Source organism: Hyalella azteca, unplaced genomic scaffold (assembly GCF_000764305.2).
Source record: "Hyalella azteca isolate HAZT.00-mixed unplaced genomic scaffold, Hazt_2.0.2 contig10828, whole genome shotgun sequence".
Classification (NCBI taxonomy): domain Eukaryota; kingdom Metazoa; phylum Arthropoda; class Malacostraca; order Amphipoda; family Hyalellidae; genus Hyalella; species Hyalella azteca.
In genome coordinates this window covers 198160-223310 of record NW_025940848.1, presented here as the reverse complement: position 1 = coordinate 223310, position 25151 = coordinate 198160, and the positions used below count along the sequence as shown (strand labels likewise).

General features: G+C 41.3%; 2 protein-coding genes across 2 annotated transcripts in view; one reads left to right on the top strand and one right to left on the bottom strand.

Annotated features, from left to right (window-relative positions):
• Window positions 1-932: 932 nt before the first annotated feature.
• LOC108677336 lies at window positions 933-19271 on the top strand. The gene is made up of 8 exons (XM_018165553.2): window positions 933-1085; window positions 6530-7963; window positions 9130-9347; window positions 10366-10488; window positions 12051-12185; window positions 12541-12657; window positions 13852-14010; window positions 14455-19271. The coding sequence occupies exons 2-8, from the start codon at window positions 6565-6567 to the stop codon at window positions 16090-16092; spliced, it is 3789 nt and encodes a 1262-aa protein (XP_018021042.1). The 5' UTR covers window positions 933-1085; window positions 6530-6564; the 3' UTR covers window positions 16093-19271.
• The window catches only part of LOC108677335, a 14531-nt gene continuing 6735 nt past the window's right edge, over window positions 17356-25151 (bottom strand). Inside the window, exons 4-13 of the mRNA XM_047882594.1 lie at window positions 24937-25140; window positions 24375-24561; window positions 24065-24189; window positions 21864-22952; window positions 20413-20538; window positions 19996-20096; window positions 19411-19574; window positions 18839-19050; window positions 18577-18717; window positions 17356-18190 (exon numbers count right to left, since the gene is read on the bottom strand). Of these exons, the coding sequence (XP_047738550.1) occupies window positions 18038-18190; window positions 18577-18717; window positions 18839-19050; window positions 19411-19574; window positions 19996-20096; window positions 20413-20538; window positions 21864-22952; window positions 24065-24189; window positions 24375-24561; window positions 24937-25140 (2502 nt within the window). The 3' untranslated portion in view covers window positions 17356-18037. The remainder of the gene's footprint in view (window positions 18191-18576; window positions 18718-18838; window positions 19051-19410; window positions 19575-19995; window positions 20097-20412; window positions 20539-21863; window positions 22953-24064; window positions 24190-24374; window positions 24562-24936; window positions 25141-25151) is intronic.

The following is a 25151-nucleotide window of genomic DNA, read 5'->3' as shown; positions in this document are numbered from 1 at the left end:
TTCTAGTCATTAAAAATGCAACGTCGGGAACAACTAAACCCTGACTAATAAGGTCTTCTTTCAGTTTCAAAATATTAGTTTCTCTACTCATTTTTGTTGGAGTAACCAGCATGGCGAACATTCCACACTAGTTCATACTTTTGGAATATCTCCAAGAACAATTGAATATCGTCTGGACTCCACTTTATTGGGTTCATAGAGCCATTGTCGCTCAAACAAGCCATGATTCACTTGACCCCAGGCAGAAAAAGAGCGACACAGATACTGTCACCATGGCTGAATCAGCCCTGAGTAGCTAGCCCTGAGAACGAGCCGCCTCTCAGCGAAGAAAAGCAAACATGCTTGCTCCTCTCAGCCGCGTCTCGTCACATGCCACCGAAGCAGCTGAACCCCCATTCAGGCTAGTAGCTTGGACAGTTCCATCGGCATATCAACTTGCGGCCGGTACTGTTCCCGTGTACAGGCACTGTATCCATCACTGCATTATGACTTGTTTTATACGAGAGCACATGCAGCATAGGCGTGACTTCGCTGATCTTTTAGAAATGCAACGATTGTGTACAGTTTCGTTGATTTGTTGTTGTTATATTCGAAGTGTTGGTGTTTTAAAGTTTAAACGAAATTTGATTTGGTCTACTTTATGTAACGGCTGGAAGTTGTATATCAATAGCTTAACGTACATTAATAAATTTCTATGAATAAATTTATTTGCTCATTTTCAGAATTTTTTTCTATAAAAGCGTATCTTTATATATATTTTGTCATTAAAAAACGAATTTATTGTTTTTATCTCAGTAAAGACTTGCATAAAGTAATGTGATTATCTCTAATATCTCCGGTGTATCCGTCAGCTGATGCTTAAACCCAATCTAGAAATCCAGGAAGGTAAACCAGTCGCTGTCGTCGACGGGACGACTGAAATAAGTCAAATAACTCAGCATTGCCCAGTCGTCGACGACGGTCGAAATAATCGAAGGACTATATTTCCTTCGCCTGTGTTTTCTGAATTCTGAGAGAGGTCAATCAGCCCTTTCCTTTGTCACCACTAGACACTAGTCTTCAACCCGACTATAAAATACGCTAGAGTAAGTTTGCTTTCCAGAACATAACTACTAGTCTACTACTTAGTGAATGCAATTAAAATAAGACCGAATTCAACCGTCTCAACACGTTTATAATTATAGACTAAAGTCTAAAGTTAAGCGCAAAACGTCAATGCTAGACGCTAGTAATAGTCTGCAGTCTGCTACTTGATAATTTGATTTGCCACAGCATTTCCTTACTTATGCTGTCAGCTATAAACGTAAATAATATTCTGTTCAATTGTACGTGAGCGGTGAGCCACAGCTCTGAACTTTCTAGCTACCCTCCTTCATCGGTTCATCACCTCCTTCATCACCCCCTTGGTAGAAAATAAAATTGTAATGATTAGTACGTCATTTACATGGTAATAATAATCAAACAAATTTTGGCTCTGAGTTCTGACCAATATTAATTATCATTATCAATGTTCAAAAAACTTGGTTTATGCATTAATCTGAATCCATAGTGGCAAAGCAGAGAATTTTTTAGACTCTCCCTCAAGTTCATTTTTGAGTCCTATATGTAGACCATTAAAGTATCCTGGATACCAGCATTATCATACTTAAAAAATTGGTTTCAATCTTGAGGAAATGAGGAAATTAAAAATGAACTGATTCTAAAAAAGCTCTGGTTTAGCCTATGTCTGAATCTGATGATTCTGATGATCTGATGATGGTTCTGAATTTTCTGATCCATTCCATGGTACAGGCATTTCTATTGTAGACTGCCATTCTGCGTTCTGCCATCAGACTCAGTGTGCACCAGACTGTAGAGCATGGCACAACATAGGTCGAGGACGCCGATTTCATGCACCAAAGATGCCGAGGTGGATGCCACTGGACACACTGGACGCCGGTCGCCAATTATGCTTCTCCATAAATCGCGATTTACGATCAATATGGCCGATGCGCTGTATTGATCTACACGCTACGATCGTAACTATGTGTTGTACTGTTGTAGTGCAGGCTGGAATTCTAAGAATGGAAGTTCACTCATTAAAAAGCTTTCCACCCAAGCTGAAAAGCTTTTCCATTCCCACAGTGCTCTTCCAGGTGAATGACTAAAGTGACAATAAATGAAAAGGTGAATCAAAAGTGGACTGTGGACAAAATGTTTCGATTTTATACTAGTACATTAAATTTGTAATAGAATTATTTAGATGTCACTTGTTTGATAGATATTTTTTATTTGTCTTTTATTTAATGGATTTTTTACATTTTCCAGGCCTTTTGTTTGTAATGATCAAGTTTCAGTCAAGTATTTTGTTAACTTGTACTGTANACATATATACGCAGTTCAAGACTATAGACATATATACGCAGTTCAAGGCTATAGACATATATACGCAGTTCAAGACTATAGACATATATACGCAGTTCAAGACTATGGACATATATACGCAGTTCAAGACTATAGACATATATACCCAGTTCAAGACTATAGACATATATATGCAGTTCAAGACTATAGACATATATATGCAGTTCAAGACTATAGACATATATACACAGTTCAAGACTATAGACATATATACGCAGTTCAAGACTATAGACATATATAAGCAGTTTCTATTAGTCAAGATTACATTGTAAATGAACCTCGCATTGTGCAAGGTTCATTTTCCTCTATTCTTGATGCAGTTTATGCTCAAGTTTAATGTTACCTTATATTATTGCTCTCAACATATCTCATTAATATGCTATTATATGAGAATCTTGTAGCAAGCACCATCATCTCGAATCCAAGAGTGCTTTATCTTGTTGCTAATTAAGTATATACCTACAATTTTCAAATCATATTAGAAATCATGATCCAATAATTGTGTTATATTTAGAAATGTTTATACATGAATTTAGCCCAGTCATAAGTTGGCATAATTTATGATTATTTAGAAAAAACAAAACTATCAAACCTCTAATCTAATCTAAAATTTAGTAGAACAATGAGATTCTCACATGAAAGATCATTTTCTATTTATTTTTTGATAGAACTTGGTACTTGGGGGCAAATGAGAATTTGAGTTCCCCATTCTTCTGCTTTAGTTTGAACAAGTGAAGTGTCAACATAATTTTGTGGTATTGAAGTGACATTGGTCAATGGCCTTCTCTATTTTTAATATTTAAATTGTACCACAGTGAAGTTAAATTGTTTCTGGGTAAATTTTGATTCTACTACTTGGTTTGGCTTTCACTCTAGTATTTTTTTTTTAATTCTACTCAATATTTTGGTCTAAAACTTATTTCAATAATCATGAAATGCATTATAGTAGTCAAATGGGGGAAGACAGGATTGCAGCCTTCATGGGGTAAGAAAGGACCAGCCCATGGCGTGCATTCTAATTGCACTGAATTTAATTTGACAAAAGAATATGTTAGAGCAATCATTGCCTGTCATTTCAGTGTTTGTGGCAACCCTCGTCTGCAAATAATGAATTTCTGGCTAATTTTTGAAGAAAACCTATGTAAAGAAGGGTCACAAAAATAGTTAACCCTGTTTGGGAAATAAGCTCTGTCTAATGAAAAAAATTTTTTGGCCAGGTTTGTGGATGTAGGCAGGTAACCTCAAGTAATAAGCAACTTTTAAAACATACTAGGCATTCCTACCTGCTACCATCACTGCCTGACATGTGTTCTAAAATGGGGTAAAAAAGGACTGGACATGGGGTCAGACGGGACCACTAAATGATCCTGTTTTACCCCACAAGTGGTCCTATCTTACCCCACAAATGGTCCTGTCTTCCTCCACAAATGGTCCTCTATTACCCTAGGGCCTAGGTACAGTTTGTCAAAAATTGTTTTTAAATGAATGTATTATTGTGCAGTACATAGAGTATTTTGGTCAAAAATTTTATCTATGGCTCAAACTTCATTATAACTTGTTAGCTTTTTTAATTAGAGAAATTTAGTACACTATTTTAAATTGCATCAAAGGGATATATAAAATTGGAATGTCTATTCCCATTAGTGAGCTGCAGAACTATGTTCAAGATTGGCTGGGGGAAAAATCATTGTGTGAAACATGAAAAATAATTATTATCACAACTCTGTGAGAGGGCATGGGTGACATTAGAAGAAGTGCACCACAAATGCAGTTAGCATGAAAACACATGACGTCTGACACTTGAGTTATTATCCATTGGTTTTATTAACAATTTGATAAATTTTCAGACAATGACACTAATGGAATATACATGAATATACAGTGCTCTACAATGAACCAAAGCCAACCCACTATTACTATGCTTAACAAAGTTTTCTCATGACAAAAACTCCAATGTGACTGATATTAGAGTTGACTTCCTGCAACACAAAACAGTAACAAGTGGTTGTTTAATCAAATAATGTGTTTATAGATTATAATATTGAATATCAGATTTGTACTTTTATTAAAAACCTTGTAACATAAGAATTGCCTGTTGGTCCTGTCTTACCCCATGCCTGGTCCCATCTTACCCCAGTGGGGTAAGATGGGACCAGCTCACTTTTTTAATCTGTAAAGAAAACTATGTTGGATGCAAAACGTCTGAGCTGTAGCTTAGAAGCCCATTGCATATATACAACTTGCGATAGGTTTAGGGTTTTTAGTTATTCTTGGTATAGATGCTACAGGCTTGTTAGTGATTTTGGTCCTGTCTTACCCCATCTGACCCCCATACAGCTTGCCATGTCACCTCATCAGCCCTTCATTTATTAATTAAAAGCAAACAAGATAAAATTTACAAATAAAAACGTGTAAATGAGGTCAAAATAAGTTGTGGCTGAAGTTTTTCTGTGCGCACCAGTGTCTGTTAAGGTATAATTTTGTTTTTATTAATTTGTTAATGATCATCAAACATTAGTGATTTCTTGTTACAGCATTAAGTTATGGGCAATTTTGCAGTTGAAGATAGTTTATTCATTGTTTGAACAGCAGAGTTTTAGCCTGACTGTGACTGAGCTTTATTGCATAGCTGCCAGCCAGTGTAATAGCAGCTGTCAGCATGGGATCTGATGGCTGATGGCATGATTCCTCTAATTTGAGTTCTAGGTTTACCAAACCCAAATTACTGAGAGAATTTTAAATGTATATTTAATTGCACCATGATGGCAGTTGCACAATCTCAACCTTTTCAGGGCTGCAGCCTGCAGGTGCACAAGATTGGAATTTTCCTATGTGGAACAAAATCTTGTGGTGACCAAGTGACAAATTTTTTATAAATTTATAATCTCACAATGCGATTGTGCATTCTTGTTAACTATACTAGTAGATTACTAGATTACAGGTAATTTGTCTATCAGGAATCTAATTTGGAATACTGGCAGAAATTTCCTAAGATTGCTGGTAAAGCAATTGTTTCATGGGTAATTTTAAAAAAGTGTTGGTGAAAATAGGCCTTATGCTCATTTTTCACTGAAGAAATGAGGAAAAGGCCATAGGATATATTTTATGCCAGCAGGCTCAGGATGGGAATTTTCACTTATATTTCCAAAAGTTTGCAGCTCCATAGGGACAAATTCTCAATACATTTTTTAATCTTGTAGGCTATAGCCATTTCAAATATTAGACAGGAGTCTCCTTAAATTGTTGGTAAAAATGATTGTTTCACAAGTGATTATTATAAATTGCTGGTAACAATCGGCCATTTTCTTAATTTTTCTTATTTATTTGAAATTGGGCAGATTTAAGGGCAATCCAATTCATGGGTGGCTTCTGCCTAGTTTTCCAGTTTGGGGCTGGGGTGCAATCCAACACTTTTATTAACAATTAGATGGCAGATAATTAATCTATCAGGAACCTTGTGACTCCAAAAAAAGTAGGAAAGCTCTAGTTGTGGCTCAAAATTCAGACATTCTTGCAAGCAGTATTGCAGCAGTAAGCAGGCATACTGTAATAGCAAATCATTACAGAAAATTGGACAGAAATCTCCCATGAATGAGACAAAAATGCTAAAAATATCAATTTTACTTATTATGTCCCTTGCCTAATTTCTTTATACAAAAATTAGAAAAACATCATAATTTCACAGGTATTTGTAAAAATTGCCCATAAATCATAGTTTTTATTAAATTTTACTAGAAATTTGCTTAATATTCCAGATTGACTTGAATGTGACGGTATTTTTGTTAAAATTAAAACCTTGTGGCTCTATATAAAAATCTTTAACAAATATAAGGAGATGATTTGTTTAGCAAGAATCCTGTAGTTCCAAAAATGGCAGTAAAGCTTCCGTTGCAGCTTTGAAAATTGATATATTCAATGCCTGCTCCACGCACCCAATTCCAAATATCACTTTCCTCTTTCAAACTGTCACTCTCACTAATTAGCATGTAATTGCTATTGATGCCTGCTCTGCAGCTAAGTTTGAACATGATGCTCCATTCAAATAGAATTGTGAATTATTACCATATTGTTATATGTTTTTTAGTTCTTGGTGCCAGTTCTTAATTTTTATGTTTTTTATTTTCAGGGTAAATATTGCATGTTTGAAGATTATAAGCAAGTATGAGACTCCCCACCTCTACTGATGTGGGTCAGTTACCTGGCTCTCATCAGTCAGATTCAAATGAAGACAGTGACTTGGAAGTGAGAATGTATTCCGAGCTCTACTTTGAGCCAAACCCTCATTTTGCTCCACGCCTTAGCTCACCACAAACTCAGATTATTTCTAGGGATGATTTAATTACCTCAGAAAAAGACCCAGCTTATTACAAAAAATCCTCACTTAGTTTAACTAACAATTTGGACATAATTCTTGATAACAAGCAAAAGGAATATAAAGCCAATGAATCTGTTCATCAAGATCCAGAAGAATGCAGTCCAAATCCTGATGTAATTTTAAAAGAAAATAGAAACTTGCAAGGTTTGTGCAAGAGCACTCAAGGGAAAGAAGATGCCTTGAATCTTCTAAAAAATGAAACAAATTACCTTCTATTGAACCAAATATCTGAAGATGTTAATAGACACCACAAAGCTAAGTTAAAAAACATTCAACACACTTCAGGTCCTGAACTTTCTTCAATTTGTAAATTAAAGGATAATCTAAGCAACAGAAGACCTTCAATCTCAGCTGAGATCAGTGGTAAATCTCCAGGATTAAATGGAAGTGACACTTTATCTCCAGTGCAAAATGGGTATGATTCAAGTCCCGCTGCCGGCTGTTATGTCTTTTCTTTAGGCAAAAAATCAGTACCTGCACAAAAATTTCCTAAGGAAGCTACAAGAAAAATGAGACCAGGAATGCATGCCAATTCAAGTACACCTCTCCTCAATGAAACTACTTCTCAGGATAGAAATTCTTCTCCCTTTTCTGTCCTGTCCATAAGTAAAGGTAGTCAATTATTTGAATTCCAAACTCCAGCAGGAACCAAGAAAAAGCCAGCAAAAAGAAGCCTGAAAGACATGTCTGCAAAGCACCAGAAAAATAATGAATGCGAAGTAATATTGATAGATTCAGATGACAGCACAGCTGAAAGCTCCAGTGTTTCCAATGCACTAAATGATTCTAGCCACACTTTATCCAATAAAATTAATGCTGTTAAAAGAAAGCTTGGAGTGAGAACATCCCAAATAAAACCTTCCTCAAGGGCAGGTAAGAGGTTGCCCACTTGGGCTCCCACCAAATTTATTCCTGATGATTCAAGTGATTCTGGTGGGGAAAGTCTAGAAAATGGCTCAATGTTGTGCAATTTTTCTGTTGACCTTGATGGGAGTAACTGCAAGAAAAATCAGACAAAGAGATTATCCTGCCAAAGAACCCATTGGCCGATGGACTATGCAAGTTCCCGAGAGCAGCGCCTCAGAACCCCTTCTGTGCCTCACTGGTCTCAGCACATGACATCTTTTTATGACTCAGATTTTTCTGAAGATTACGAGCTGGAGGACCTTCATAGAACTATGCCTGGTGAGACTCCATTTTTACAACACTTCTCTTTAACTTCACTTTTGTTTGTTTGTCTGTCTGCTGCAAATCTCATAATCAATATTTAAGACACTTCTACCTGTCCAATTGATCTAAAATTTGGCACACTTGCATAAAGTTGAAGACAATGCATAAATCAATTAACAGAATACTGTATATAATTTTAAAATCCCCCCAAAATTTTTTTTATTTGAAAAATTTAAAAAATAATTTTTTCTTCTACAAATCTTATCGATATTCATCACACTTTTACCTGTCCAACCAATCTGAAATTTCACACACTTGTGCAAAGTTGAAGACAAGGCATGAATCGATTGACAGAATAAATAATTTAACATTTTTTTTTCATATATTAATATTAAAAAAATTAAAAATTAATTTTCATTAATGTATGGAAATAAAATTAGAAATTCATTGTAGATGTGTACCATATTAGACACTGTATTCTTTAGAAGTGTTGTCTTTAAAAAGTAATTTTTAAATGCATATTCTTACAACACTTCTCTTTAACTTCACTTCTTGTTGTTTGTTTGTCTGCTACAAATCTTGTAATCAAAATTTAACACACTTCTACTTATCATATCAATCTGAAATTTTGCAGACTTGTGTAAAGTTGGAGACAATGCATGAATCAAATGTCAAAATGAATGATTTTAAAAAGTAAAAAAAAATTTTTTTTCAATATTAAAAAAATTGAAAAATAATTTTGTCAGCTACAAATCTTATAACTGATATTTGACACACTTTTACCTGTCTAATTGATCTGAAATTTTGCACACTTGTGTGAAGAAAAATTAATTTTTTAATATTTGAAAATTAAATGAGAAATTCATCATACATCTGTAAGATTGGAGACACTGGATTCTTTGGAAGTGTTGTCTTTAAAAAGTAATTTTTAAACATATATTATTACCACTTTAAAATGCTTGATCCTAATTTTCCTCTTAATGAAATGAAATAATACAATTGGAAACAAGCCTAATGTTGTGACAGACCTATTTGTTGACTTGAAGCTTGTCTCTGATATTATTTAAAATTTTAATTACTACTGTCCCACAAAGAAGAAATTAATTTATCAGTTTGCATTTATCTCCAGACCCAAGCTTATAATAATATTAATATTCAAGAAATTTGTCACTGATGATCAGATAGCGTAATCGAGTGGGAGCTGGATGCAGATGACTACCCTGATCGTCTCTATGGTCGTCGGAAGCCTCGTTACTTTGAGAAAGCGACAACTCGTTGCAGCCGCTGCCGAGCCCATGACCACACCATAGCTCAGTGCAAACGCCTTGACCACTGCCTACTCTGTGGAGACACGAGGCACTCCACCAGAGAGAAGTGTCCTCGCAACTGTTGTCTCAGGGTTAGTTCTGAGTTTAAATGAAATTCAGTTAAAGACATGGGTTGTGATGCATGCAAAACAGTTGTCATAACAATAGTGTAAAATATTATGTAGGATTCTTGTTACTGTATGTGTGTGAATTGCATCACTGCAAGTGTAACATCACCTGTGGTTTGTCCAGTCCAGCTGAGGTTCAACATAATATATGCCTCCTCATGGTTGTTTCCTGTGTGTGGGATTTATACTAGTACTTTTTAGCGCATTTTCTCATTTACAAAAAAATACAATATTGTCCTCGCCATGTCTCTCTGTCTGTCCGTCCGTGACGTCATGTTTTCGTCGAGAAAATGAGCTCTGTCACTCACTGCAGTGAGTACTGAGTTATATTTTTTCTACATGTTGTAGTGTAGGTATCATGAATCATGCTGGGTCAGGGAGAAGATACTGTGCAGCTGAAACCTGACAATATTTAGAGATGGTGTCTCATGACCTTCACAAATGTCAAGTTTTTTGACTTTGCAAAGTGGATTGAAAAATCTCTTAAGATTAAGGTGGATGAGGTGGAGTTGTTATTACTCAAACTTTATATGTGAACTAGAATATATGAATAATGAAATAAAATATGTATTAATAAATATTTTGTGGATCTCGACTTGTTGAAATATGATGACTAAATGGAGTAGAATCCATTGATGCCTTCCTGCATGGACACTCCAGTCTACTTATGAGATGTCAGAAATTACAGGATAAATGTGACCTAAAGGGCTTGAGGCACAGTACATTTGCTTTGTCCATATTTATTTTGCTTTACTAATAGGTTTATGTTCTTTAGTAGGTCTCTAAATGTCACTTATGTTATTTTTACTTTAAAAAAATATATTGATGCAAACTATTTATTATAACAGTGTGTAGGGAAGCCTTGTATTTAAATATATATATTGAATATTATTGACAGATAAATGTTCACTACTTTTATGCATTACAATAATGTAGGGTAGCAATATATATATATACCTATTATGTATATATTTATTTACAGTGTGGAGGGAAGCCTCATGCCTTCTGCCCCTTTACATGCCCCTGGAACAGCTGTGAGGCATGCGGATACAAGGGACACGTCAAGCACATCTGCCCTGACCTGTGGCGCAGATATGCCTTCACTGTGAGTCACTCCAGCAGCTTGGAAATTTCCTCAAAAATATTCTCTTAATGTTCTTAAAATGTATGAGAAAAGTGCTATTTTGGTAGTTTAGTAGCAAGGCAGTATACAAGCTACACTTTTCCTGCTTTCTAACTATTTCATTTCATGCTATTTTATTTTGTTTTATTTAAGAGGAGCAAACGAAGGATGAAAAATGAAGGAATAAAGTTTTCTGTGTTTTTATTTCATTTTGTAGGTAGAATTATTACAAAGGGGCTGCAACAAACCGCGATGAGGGAGCTTTCATGGTTCTTTCGAGAGGCTGTTTTAAACTCCTATAAAATTAACATTTTATAACAATTGTTTATAAATATTTATTTGATTAAATCTGTGATAATTATTTATGTTAATTGCTAAGTTTTTGCACTTGTATTAAGGCTGCAAACAAGGCCGTTCAATGAAACCACAACCCTGGATGTACATGCAATATTTTTTTCGTAAGGCTTGTTCGAACTCTTATACATTGATGATTTTATAACAATTTTTATTTTGAAAACTATAAATATAGTTCATTATTCGCGTCAATTGCAAAGTGTTTTAACTCGTTTGAAAGCTACAAACAAGATGCGTTAACACCAAGGATGTACATGCAAGATTTTTGCATTAGGCATTTTGAACTTTTGTAAAATGACCATTTTATAGAAATATCTAAATCAGAAAAATAACAGTTATACCTTATTATTTGCATTAAACTGAACAAGAATAAGTCTGGAGACACGCGATGATATTCTCAATATACAATTACTTGGCAATGGGAAGCTGGGGCTGAATTGTCAAGCAATTTTTTAGCATTTTTGTCTTTTTTCGATAAATTTTACTTATTTGGCTCCCCTGAACAATTGAAATTTCCAAAATATGCCATCTCAAAAATCAATCTCCTCCTATGATTTTCAAGCTACAGCATTGAGAGATATACCATTTGTCTCATATTTTTGTTTCACATATGTGTACCAAGTTTTAAACTGATCTGTCCGTAAATAACGTTTTTTTACCAAGTCACTCATCTTCTCTTAATGCTATTTTCCCCTATATTTAAACTTCCATTCTCTCATTAGAAATGGTAAATTTTTTGGCTGTTTTCTTTGCTTTTAAATTATTGACTTGAACTCATTGCTTGAGATCTCAATATGGCGGCATTATCTGATATTTTCATCCACATTTCTGCCACCAGGAAGCCATAAAAATTAATTTCTTGCATTTTGTTTATTTTAATAAAAATAAATTTATTACATTGTTCATAATGCATGTATATTTTCTACTTTTTCTAATTTTTATATCTATGATTGATTGCCAAATTAAAATGCAAAACAGTTGAAATCTTCATTCTTTTGTCATGACATTCTTCCATTTCTTATGCTCAGTCATTTGCCAGTAAATAAATGTCAGACCAAGATCCAACATATTATTATTACTATTGTTATTATTATTATTAATTATTACGATTGTTATTTTTGTTATTTATATTATTGTTATTGTTATTACTATTGTTATTTTTATTTATTGTTATTTATTATATCCGACAGACAGAAGGGGCAGTGCCCCAGCGTCCACGAACTCAACACCCAACGCGGGTGCCTACGTGCTACTCCTGTGGGGGCGTTGGGCATGAAGGTGCTGCGTGTGGGCACCGCGTGCAGCATTATGTGCAGCAATGTCAGGTGCAGCATAACATACAGCATTGTCAGGTGCAGCATAACGTGCAGCATCTCACTCCGTACAGTTGTTTTAGAGAGTGGGAGTTTGCGGACTACTTACAAATAATCAACGAGCTCATTCATCTCTCGAGTTATATAACTTGCTAGTTGTGTTGTATGTATATAGCACTGGCCGTATGCAGGATGCGGGATGCCCATGGCGTGTTGTATAACTGTGACCGTATGCAGGATACGGGACGCCCATGGTATGTTGTATAACTGTGACTGTATGCAGGATACGGGCTTCCCACGGCATGTAGTATAGCTGTGACCGTATGCATTATACGGGCTGGCATTAACACTTGACACCTACACGCAGGACATACGGAGCTTTGCAGAGCCCACCCGCGACTGCCTGGGCCTGACGGTGCTGACCGAGGAGCTTCCTGAGCAGGACAACCAACCTCCACCAGGGCTGCCTCATCCTTATGGCGAGGTGTGTTGCTACCGTGCTGCCGTGTGTGCTGCCGTGTGGTATTACCGTGCTGCCGTGTGGCATTACTGTGCTGCAGTGTGTGTTGCATTAGTGTGCTGCCGTGTGGTATTACCGTGCTGCCGCGTGTGTCATTACCGTGCTGCCGTGTGGCATTACTGTGCTGCAGTGTGTGTTGCATTACCGTGCTGCCGTGTGGTATTACCGTGCTGCCGTGTGTGTCATTACCGTGCTGCCGTGTGGCATTACTGTGATGCCTGTCTCTTATACACATCTAGATGTGTATAAGAGACAGGTCGGAAGCCTCGTTACTTTGAGAAAGTGACAACTCGTTGCAGCCGCTGCCGAGCCCATGACCACACCATAGCTCAGTGCAAACGCCTTGACCACTGCCTACTCTGTGGAGACACGAGGCACTCCACCAGAGAGAAGTGCCCTCGCAACTGTTGTCTCAGGGTTAGTTCTGAGTTTAAATGAAATTCAGTTAAAGACATGGGTTGTGATGCATGCAAAACAGTTGTCATAACAATAGTGTAAAATATTATGTAGGATTCTTGTTACTGTATGTGTGNGCTGCCGTGTGGTATTATCGTGCTGCCGTGTGGTATTATCGTGCTGCTGTGTGTGGCATTACCGTGCTGCCGTGTGGTATTACTGTGCTGCCGTGTGGTATTACTGTGCTGCCGTGTGGTATTACTGTGCTGCCGTGTGTGGTATTACTGTGCTGCCGTGTGGTATTACTGTGCTGCCGTGTGTGGCATTACCGTGCTGCCGTGTGGTATTACCGTGCTGCCGTGTGGCATTACGGTGCTGCCGTGTGACATTACGGTGCTGCCGTGTATATCATTGCCGTGCTGCCGTTTAAGCTTCTCTAATATCAGTTCAGTGTATGATTCATCACACAAGTGCTTCGAGAACGGCCGTGTATGCTGCAGTAGACCTGTTGCCGTGTAGTGCAGACCGTGTGTGTTGTAGTAGATCGTGTATGCTGCAGATCTGTTACCGTGCAGCAGTCACGTCTCCCTGTCTCCCTGCAGACGGTGCAGAAGTACACGACAGTAGACCTGTTACCGTGCAGCAGTCACGTCTCCCTGTCTCCCTACAGACGGTGCAGAAGTACACGACAGTGCGGGCGAGCGTCGCCCTCAACAANGATCTGTTACCGTGCAGCAGTCACGTCTCCCTGTCTCCCTACAGACGGTGCAGAAGTACACGACAGTGCGGGCGAGCGTGGCGCTCAACAACACGCGCGACATCGGCCACATCATCGGCAAGCAGGGCTCCGTTATCAAGGCGCTGCGACAGCTCTTCTCTTGCCAGATCAGCGTCGAGCAGCACGACCACGACAGCGCCGTGGTGGGTATCATTGGGTTATCTGCGTGCTGTGTTGAGTATGTGTTATCTGTGTGCTGTGATGAGTATGTGTTATCTGTGTGCTGTGATGAGTATGTGTTAGCTGTGTGCTGTGATGAGTATGTGTTATCTGTGTGCTGTGTTGAGTATGTGTTATCTGCGTGCTGTGTTGAGGATGTGTTATCTGTGTGCTGTGTAGAGTATGTGTTATCTGTGTGCTGTGTTGAGTACAGCAGCCGGCGCACCCCCTAGGGGATACACAGCGTCACGGTTGGTCTCGTAACCAAGCGTTCATCACCTGACATTACTTTTCAATGTCTTGCCACAAAAACCCACTGTATATCATTTATCCGACAGTTGTACGTGTGTAAGTAACATCTAACTAATTTTTCTTATAGAAATATGACGTGTTCTCCAAAAAAATAGTTTTGGTATTTGACCCGACAGCTCTGGGTGAAGGGGGCGAAGCTGGACGCAGCCCTGCGGTGTATCCTCTTCATGCTGGGGAGGGAGGCTGAGACAGAAGGAGTGAAGGAGAGCCTCCAGCAGCTGGACCGCCTCACCTACTCGACGGCCTTCACAAGCCTCTGGACACACAGGGCCAGGCAGGGGCAGAATGCCCGCTCTAAGAAGCAGAATGTCGCACAATACCAGGATAAACTAGAGCCGCAATCAAATAATAAGAAGAGAAAGAGGCAAGTAGAAGAAGCTGTGAACACAGACGAGGACAATGATCAGGACGTTGATCTTGACACATCCCTAGACGGTGACTCGGCTGGCTCTAGTCGTGAGTATCTGTCTCATCAGGAAGATGAGTCAAATGACTCAGATGTGATGAGTGTGTCGAGTAAACGCTATGAGAGGAATCTCCTGCGGGACCTCAAACTCAACAGTAACTCCGACTCAGAACTTGAGTCATGGAGCAGCACGAGTCTAGATTCCCGTGAGAATCGCCCAAGTAAAACGGCGCAACTTGAAGATTCAAAGTACGCCGCTTTCGACCAACTGCAATCTCAGAAATTACGGAAAGTGATTCCTGCGTCCAACTGTTATTCCCATTCTGGCGATTCTGATTTCGGTTCAGAAATGAATGAGCTCTCGGACTCAGACTCGAACGAATCGGTGATAGATGCCAGTGATGTTTCCTCAGATGATGACGCTAATTTCGGCTCAAAATTACGAAAGGTCAATGACTTTAACCTCAAGTTGAGCGTGCAAGTTGAGGAACGACTCAGATCGTTGAAGCGAAAGCGGTACAAGTCGCTACTAGACAGCCTGCCCGTGGGCCGAAAATCTTTAATCCACGAAGTCAAGAACAAGTTATCACAGATAAATCGGCCTATTGATATTGAAAAATGTCTTGTGAATTTGAGGGAAAGCTGCCTTGCATACTCGACACGTGGCAGTGACAGTACCCTGAACAGCGCCCTCGTTGCTCTCAGGACCCTCGGTACATACGTCTTGGGTGGCCTGGGTAGAGGCGATGGCAAAAGCACGAAAAAAGAAATCGAGCGCCGAGTTGCCGCGCTGGAACGCAGCACCATAAGGATGGTGGGGCCTGAGCAACGTGAGGGCCTGGCACGAGCTTTGGACAAGATCCTGAATGTAGACGTGAGTTCCCTCAAGTATGTGGTTAGTTTGGCCGAACGCAGCGCCTCTGTGAACTCGAAGCCTTCCGTGCAGTCAAGGCTTAGCTTCCCCGGTGGCAAACATGAGTTATCGTCTTCTTTTGAGGACAAAGAAATGCCGCGACGCAAGAAGAGGATGTTTTCAGAAAGTTTTCAAGACCGCGATCGTTCATCCGCTCCTAGGGGTTCATTGAATAAACGTAATTCATCAAAATACAAGAAAGGCGTCAAGCGCATGCTTGGTAAACTCGCCCGGAGCAAAGCTTTGAGATCATCACCGAAAGGCTTTGGTGCCTTTAAAAAGTCATACAATGCAAAATCTTCGTCGAAAGATCGATATTTCAAATTAAGCAATTCAAAATACTCCAACAGAAGGTCGTCAAAATCGCCCAACAAACTAGTGTTAAAATCTCTAAAAAGGCGAACATCAAAATCCCCTAACAGGGGACAGAGATAATGTTTTGAATAAGAATTTCTATCTGTGTATACAATGATGTACAATTCCAGATTTTGTAAAAATACTAGATCCAATTTGAGTTTTTTTTTTTTTGTGGGGCTATGGCGACATTTTTTATCCTAATTTTTCAATCGAAATGAAACTTTTCGAATATAATTTCGCTGTTAATTCACGTGTTATTGCTGTAGGTACTCTTGTAGTGTAGATTGATATTACTCTATTGTGGGTTGGCTTTACTCTTAATTTTTCTATTCTCTCCTAATCTCACCACACTGGCCATTCAAGAAAAACTCGTTTGTTATATTATAGTGCAAGAATATTACAAATATGGGAATGATTATTATTTAATTGGAATGATATTTTCTAAGTTGAAGCAAATGACCTCCCTTGCCCCAGGGGAGACTGAATTGTCTTCATTACTCATGTTATTCCCGCCCACACCCAAGGCTGCTGGGGGTACCATTTCCTAATAGCCTTTCTGATCAACTCAATTATTGCTGTATTAAATTAAGTAATATGCTCTGAAGGAAACCTACTTCTAAATGAAGTCACGCATGTTAAAAGTTGCACCAACTTGAAGGGTTACGAGAGGCAGATGTTGTCTTCCTGCTACGCGTTTGCCGCCCCCTCTGTCCCCAGCTGTACGACTTTGCAGGTGGTAGAATTTTACGTGTAAATTAAGTTTGTTATTTGCAAACTGTTACCTTTGATTTGAATAAGGCAGCCTGTTCAATCAATAATTATATGAAATTTTGTGCTTTGTTGAATTCCCAATGTTGTCTTCATTGTTTTTGCATCGCTGGTGCTTCGGACACCTCAAGTCTGGTACCACATTAAATCAATCGCTGGTAAGAAGTTGCTCTCTCAATGCTCGCTAATATCTGAAGTATCACGCAAGTCTTCGCTGCGTCGTGTCTCTTGTGCAAGCTCAACTCATCCTTGACTCTTACATTAATGTTATATATTTTCCTTAAAGTTCAATTGAAGTGAGGACAGGATATCCAACTGCGCTGAAATAGAGGGTAACGTCGAGGGAATCAAGTTTTCAGTTGCATGATCTCTGGCCGCGCTATTAAAATATTTACGAGGTTATAACTCCGCCATCCAATCACTGACGGCATTAAAAGGTAAACCCATCAATGACAGACGAGAAGTCCGGCGCAAGGTGCATGTGACTGCGACGTTTATTTATGACGCTAAGATTGCTCTCAGGTCATCTTGTTCTGGTCACTACCAGAGCCAGGAGAGGGAATGTTAAACACGTTTGCGTTCACAGTTTATAATAGATACATAACTTACATGTATATCGTGTACGTGGAGGTACACGTACATGGCTATTTAAGGCATGCAAAGTCGTGTACGCGAGACATGTTACATGAGTGATCATGACCGTAACGTTAGGTGAGTTACTGTAAGCGATCAAAAAGATGCGTATTGATTGCTAAATTGGTAAATCTGCGAGGTTTCAGCTATGCGTGAAATGTTATATAGTTATATATAATCAACATGTTAATATTCTCAGACCTGTTATTTCTGTCATCACGTGCAGCAGCAACAAGCCGCCATGTGCCTTGTCTTGTAGGTATAGTCGACATGGTGGTTATGGCTGACATGGTTATGGATGTCCTCCTGCCGAAACCCCTGAGGCTAAATAATACATTGCATTGCCTACGTCATAGTTACGGTGGTTGACATCATTGCATCCTTCATTTTGGGACCGGAACTGCTCCATCGCGTGCAGAGACTCCCTACAATTATCTAGGATTTTCCTCTGCCCGTCCTTCCCCTGGCGTTGTCCTACCTTCCTCTTGCCCTTCCTTCTCTTCCTCAAGCCGGCTTTCATTAGCCGTTCCTCGCGCGTCTAAATGGTGGTGTCTTGAAGCCTCTACTGCAGCAACTTCTATCAGTCCATCATTAGTCCATCCTGAAGCACCTCTCCCAGCCCCTACTGCAGGTAGCGGTATACTTTGAGGCAGTGGTTGCCGCTGTCAGCGACGACGACGTGGCCATCAGGGGTGTAGGCAAGCCCCTGGGGGCCATGCAGAGGATCAGCCAGCGTGTTGATGTACGACAGGAACGACCCGCCGCTGTCAAACACCTGCGGGACAAATAACACTCCGTCATGACGGCACAAACTCCCGATATACACGTGGTTAGTAATGCGGGGGCCGACAGAGAAGTGTGAATTGAACGAGCGACGCGGCATGCCACCTGAGGCGATGATAACTTCGTGAGGCAATGACTGGGATCTCAGCTCAGCAAGTTAAGACATTTCAATAGCAATGCGTATGTGGTTGATAGTGCGTCGTGTGTGCTTATACAGCACCTCCATTGAAACGAACAAACTTGTCATTAAAACACAGACATAATTCGGGATCCACGTGGACGTACTGCCCGTCATTGTCGTATTCCGAAGTCTGTGTGTGTACGCCAAATATTTAGTTATACTACGTCTTACACGTCAGACGGTATCAAGTCACACACCTGGATACGGCAGTTGCCCCAGTCCGCGACGATGATGTTGTCGTGGGCGTCAACCGCGACGCCCGTGGGAGCGTTAAACTGCCCGTTGCCTTCCCCGTGACTACCGAACGCGAGCACAAACTGGCCGTCGCTGTCAAACACCTGCGGGCAAGCAAAAAATCTAAAACCTACGGGCACCCGCGTTGTTAAACATCTGTGAACGCTGCACTAAGAGGAAAATGCGGGCAAAAACGAGGTGGTTTGTTTGACTGCGGCGACGCACCTTAACGCAGTGGTTGTGGAAGTCTGTCGCCACAATGTGGTTGTGGCTGTTGACCGCCACGAAGTGTGGTCCGGCGAACTGTAGGCAGTTGGTGCCACGGCTGCCGAAGCGCGTCACGAGTCGCCCGCCGGGGGTGAAGACACACACACACGACGCTTTGTTGTCAACCACAACGATGTTACCGTGCTGGTCGCTGCACACGCCCTTCGGGCCTGTCGTGTGACCGTGGCAAAGGTTGAATTAGGGTGGTGCTGTGAAATGTGCGTTTTTCCGCTATTTGTGGGAGGGTTTTACCGGGAGCATATCAAATAGGTTGGTACCGGGAGTGTCGGAGTGAGTGGTTGCAAAAAGGGTTGTACCGGACACGAGACCGAAGTAGACGGTTGTGATAGCCTACTCCTGCCATTGATATGCTAATAAATCCTGCGCGTGTCCTACGTATTATTTTCCTATATATCAACTAAAAGAAAAATTAGCTGCAGAAAAGCATAGATGATGTAAATTCACATACAATTCTACATGTAATGATATAAAGAATAGATAAAATGAACATAAAAGCATATATATCTCACCGAGCAGCTTGCCATGTCCGAGTCTGTGCACAAATTTGCCGCTGGGGTCGAAGACGCTCACGACTTTGTTGTCGTAGTCGGCAACCGCGTAGCGCCCGTCGCCCAGCGTCGTGACCCCCGTAGGGCGCTGCAGCTGCCCCACGCCCCGCCCCCGCGTGCCGAACCTACGACAGTCGTTAAGTGTTACGACGCTCGGTTGTACGACTTGATAATATAAATATCGTGACATGGAAGATTACGATATGAAACTGTAACTTAAGGTGCTTGTACACGGGTATAGTACTTGCGGCTAGTAGATCAGAAAATTGCCAACTGTCTGCCGCTTGGTGTCTATCCCGCAAGTAAGCTTAGACACCAAGCGGCAGACATTTGGCAATTTTCTAATCTACTAGCCGCTAGTACTATCCCCGTGTACAAGCACCTATAATTCACTCCGTGCGATGCAAATATACAGCGAATTTGATATTTGGCGGTTAATATTAGACCGCCGCTGCTGAACACCTGCACGCACCTGGTGATGAACTGACCGCTGCTGCTGAACACCTGCACGCACTGACTCATGGNTGAAAGTGTAACTTAATTCACCTGGTGATGAACTGACCGCTGCTGCTGAACACCTGCACGCACTGACTCATGGAGTCTGTGACGATGAGGCGACCTCCGCGCAGGGCGGAGTAACTCACGCCCTGTGGGTCAGGGTATAAATATAAAAATATTAAATGCTTATGAAAATTTATCTATTATAAGAACCTAATTTTGTACATTTATGTTTATACAACCCGTTGTCAGATAGAAACAGAACAGATAGAAGGCGAAAATTTAGAGTAGAGGCAAAATATGAATTTTTAGGCAAAAATTCGTTTTTCAGAGGCAAAAATTAAATAAGCACTACCTTCCTACAAAAAAATTGTTGAAATCCAAATAATAATTAAATTTTCAGTACGAAATAAACAAAAACAACAATTCAAGAAAGGAAATTTCCCCTAAATGCCCCATACCCACTTGGGGATTGACGAACTCTCCCTTATTGCGGCCCTTGATGCCGACCTTGAAGATGAGGTCGTCTTCTAAGGGCATCGTGAGACGCGAGCCTCCCGACGACCGCAGCGAGGGCGTCGTGCGGGACGCCTGCCGTTCAATTAATGACTATTTAATTGATTGATTATTAATTAATTTATTAACTAGAGAGCAACGCAGGTGACAAGGTAAACGGGGATTATATTAGGCAGTATTTTTATTAGCCGGTAGTATTAGCGGCCAATATTAGCCAACAGCAGTAGCGGCTAATATTATAGTCATAGCGGTCAATATTAGCCAATAGCACAGGGTGATTCACGGAAACTTCCTGATTTGAAAACTCAAAAAAACTAGTATAGATATAATTACAATTAAAATTTTATTTGAAAATACATTACCTGAATATTTATAAGATTTCGTTTTTAAGACTACATCGGACAAATGACGGCCCTCATTATCAATGCATCCAGTTGGTCGATTTTTGAAGTTCCGTTCAAGTCCCTGAAGCATATTGATGAGTATATTGGCGATAGCTTGGCGTATATTATTCTTCAAACGAGGTAAGGTCCTTGGGCAGTCATTATAAACTATAGACTTAAGATTACCCCACAGAAAAACACTTCCACTTGCCCTAAATGTACCCACGGAACAATCGATTTTCGTTCAGGAAACCGACCTGAGGGATGAATACGGAACCGAGTACGGAATGCTCGTTGAATAGCGATAATGAAACGGCCATTAGAAAAGTAAGCCTCGACAGAAAACGCACGCTGCTCACTTGTTTAATGGATAAAGGCAATCGACTAGGCGGGACACAAAACTTCATGACCTTGCCTTTCATATGAAATTCTCCCCGCCCCTTTCCTACAACATTTGGCTGCTTGACGTGAAACACAAAACAGGAAGTTTCCGAGAAACACCCTGCATTAGTGGCTAAAATAAGCCGATACAATTAGCGGCCAATATTAGCCAATAGTATTAGCGGCTAATATTAGCCGAAATTGACTATAGAGCTTTACTTTTTTATTTACTTTACTTAAAACTACTTTACTTAAAGCTTACTCAAACTCACTATCATTTTCACGTCTCATATTCTTACACCGTAACAGACGTCCCCTTTAGGCTTCTAACGATTTACTGGCGCATGCAGATGAGGAAATACTTTTTTCCGCTAAAATTTCCCCCGGGTACAGGCATCTTTACTCAAATAATCCTGCTAATTCTTACGCCACGCGCCACATTCCACGCCACACCACACCACAATTCATTACGTCACTGACCACGCCACTCACCACGCTACTGACCACGCCATTCTTTATGTCACTCTTCACGCCGCTCATCGCGCCACTCACCAAGTCACTCATCACGCCACTCTTCATGCCATTCTTCACGGCACTCTTCATGCCATTCTTCACGGCACTCTTCACGCCACTCACGGTCGAGAAGCGCGCTGACTGTCGTGTACGACCATGACCGTCGCTGTGGTCGCTGCCGTGCACGGAGCACGATGACCCTGAATGCACGGTAGGCGGAGGCACGGCAGTTACCGTGTACGGGCTCTGGTCGATATGGGTGCCGTAGAGACGTAGCTCGAGCACGTATCTGCCTGCACGGTACACGACGTACTCGACGTCGTACACGCCGTTGTGGTGGTCACTTATCTTCACGGCCCAGTCTGACATCGTCTTTTCGTCAGTTATCGACCGTCGGGTCGAATCCCTGACATGGGAGTCGGTCATCGTCGAGCCTTCGTCGGTTATCGACCGTCGCACGCTAGGGTGGCTGTAGCGGTTAACGTCCCGCGATACAGAGTTATCGCTGATCGCTGGAGGAACATTTGACAGGAGTTTGGCAACACTGGCATCGTCGGTGGTGTGGTTAGCAACACTGACATCATCGTTAACGCGATTGGCAACACTATTATCATCGGTTGGGGGGTTTGCAACACTGTTATCATTATAAAGGGGGTTGGCAACACTGCTATCATCGTTGGCGTGGTTAGCAACACTGATATCGGTGGTGAGATTGGCAACACTGCTATCACTTGTAGCGCAGAATTCAGTCCCAGCCTGTTCACCATTATGTGTGAGGTCATCAATAAGAGTTTCACCACTAGGACTGGTAACATTATTATGATTTTCACCATTTAATATATCGTCTCCAACATGGTTTTCATCATTTAATGTGGTACCATCGACAGAAGTTTCAGCACCTAATGTGGCACAATGCATGGACATCTCATTGCCATGTGGGTTGCCAGCTGTTGACTTGTCTCCTTCCGCAGTGTTGCCATTCATGCATGTGTTGCCATTAGGGGTGTTGACATCGGGGGAAGTAACCCCAATAGGTGAGGTTTTGGCGAGGATGAGGTTGGGGTTGGAGGTTTTAGAAGAGCAAGGGGACACAGAGGGGGTGGGGGTGAAGGGTGATAAACGTGCGGTCAATTCAGCCCCGCCCACCCCCACGCGCTCCCCTTTGAAGTCGCGGGTGATGACGGTGATGTGGGCACGTCGCCCCACCATCACCTGTGGGGGGGTGGTTAATTAATTAACATACTTTAACAGGGGTACAAAATAATATTTTACATCCGTTTATTTCTTATTGAGTTACTCTTTGCCGTTGCACAGCAATACCGAACCTGCACCAGCGCCATGTGAAAATTAAATTGATACGTCAAGATGACGTACCAGGGCACGTGACGTGCCAGTGACGTACCAGGATTCCTCTGCAGTGAGTACAGACCCAGGCGTAAAGGTTAGCTGCATCGCTTCTATTTGCCGCACTGGGGTTCATAGCTGGCAGCAGTATTCAAGAGTTGAGATCACAAGGGCTCTGAAGTTTGTGATCATCGGTTCCGCTTCTCTTGTTCTGAACGTCCGCCAGATTCACCCCCATCGATCGTCCGCCTATTGGGATTATTAACGCTATGCGCTCACCAAACTTGACCTAAGTATTCATCAACACTCCAAGATCGTGAACGAGTTCGCTCCTGTTACCTGTATATCTCAGAACCTCAATCTTGGTTCCGTTGAACTGCATGTTCTTCACTTAAGCTCAGTCACATATTGCAGACAGGTCGCTTGGCTAACTCTCGCAGTCTCCTGTCCGTAACCATCAGCACCCTGGTGTCATCCGCGTATGACGATGTCGAGGCGCGGCTCACTTCTACATCTAGGAAGCTGTGGATCCACGAAAAAAAAAACTTTCTCCTGATTCCCGGTAGTCAAAGTTTTCTGAAGAGCTCTACATAGTAAATTTTGTCAAACGCTTTCGTGAAGTTCAAATGCACCACGTCCACCCCGGCCCCCTCCTCCAGCATGAACAGGATTTGATGGTAATGCTCCAGTAACTTCGAAAACAGGAACTTTTTTGCCTAAATCCAGGTTGTCTGCTGTTGAAAAGGTCAACTTCCTTCATGTACTGTAGGTACAAACCTCCTGGCAACGACCTTCTTAAATACCTTGATTACATGTGATGTTACAGTAACCAGTCTATATTTTTAGGGTTCGACTTTCGCACTTATTTTACACACCCACACACTCGACCACCACACACCATCACACACCACACCACACACTTGACCATCACACTACACACGTGACCATCACACTACACACGTGACCATCACACTACACACTCGACCACCACACACCATCACACCACACACCACACACCTGAGCAGCGTGTTCTCTCGTGGTGCAGCAGGAAGATCCCCCGCCTGCAGCAGCTTTACGCCGCTCTGCAGTTCCTGCAGCTGCGTTTCTGCAGATGAAGGAGACGCCAAGAAATTAAATCCATCAAAAACTCTAATATTAAGATTATAATCATTGATCAAGTCCATCCAAAATAAAGAAATCCATGAAAAATTCTAATTAGACTAAAAATTATCAGATCAATTATTCAAATTTATTCACCCGAACGCACATGAAACAAACGTGCGGACTCACCAAGGACTCTGTGCTTGTGATCGTGTTTGTGGTGCAGCGTCTGCAGCAGCTGCTGCTGCCGCTGCTCTGCAGCAGCTGCCAGCTCTGCAAACGCTGCTCTGATCTGCTGCTCAGCAGCTGCACGGTTCTGCTGCAGCTGCGCACAGGCTGCGTGTAGCTCTGCGATGCTGCTGTGCATCGCCGGCAGCTGTACAGCGAAGACTTACGTTAGTGCAGCTGTACAGTTACCTTACCAGGTGTACAGGTGTAAGTTAGTGTAGCTGTACAGTAATCCAGCACTACGTTTATCATGTGTACAGGTGTACGTTAGTGCAGCTGTAAATCTCCTGCTGTATACCAACCATACATGTATAGAGCAACAACAACTGTCAGACCAATTAGCTAATGATCATCAACAACTGCATGCTCATCACAGGTGCAGATATAGGATGATCAGCTGCAGCTGCACAACCGATCAGCTGCAGCTGCACACCAGATCAGCTGCAGCTGCACACCAGATCAGCTGCAGCTGCACACCAGATCATCTGCAGCTGCATACCAGATCAGCTGCAGCTGCACGCACCTGCTCGTCCGAGCCGCCCGCCGCGGTGTCAGCGTCACGGCAGTTAATCTGCTCAGCCATCCCTGCAAGATAAGAGAGATGGTAGTAAATGGTGTACTGGCAGTAAACGGTGTACTGGCAGTAAACGGTGTACTGGCAGTAAACGGTGTACTGGCAGTAAATGGTGTACTGGCAGTAAACGGTGTACTGGCAGTAAACGGTGTACTGGCAGTAAA

What these genes read in the sequence shown, in the direction of transcription:
- LOC108677336 (XM_018165553.2), top strand. Translation starts at nt 6,565, where the DNA reads ATGAGACTCCCCACCTCTACTGATGTGGGTCAGTTACCTGGCTCTCAT. An exon ending in CCTTCATAGAACTATGCCTG is followed by an intron (nt 7,964 to 9,129) that starts GTGAGACTCCAT and finishes ACTGATGATCAG; the next exon opens with ATAGCGTAATCGAGTGGGAG. An exon ending in ATTATGTGCAGCAATGTCAG is followed by an intron (nt 12,186 to 12,540) that starts GTGCAGCATAAC and finishes ACCTACACGCAG; the next exon opens with GACATACGGAGCTTTGCAGA.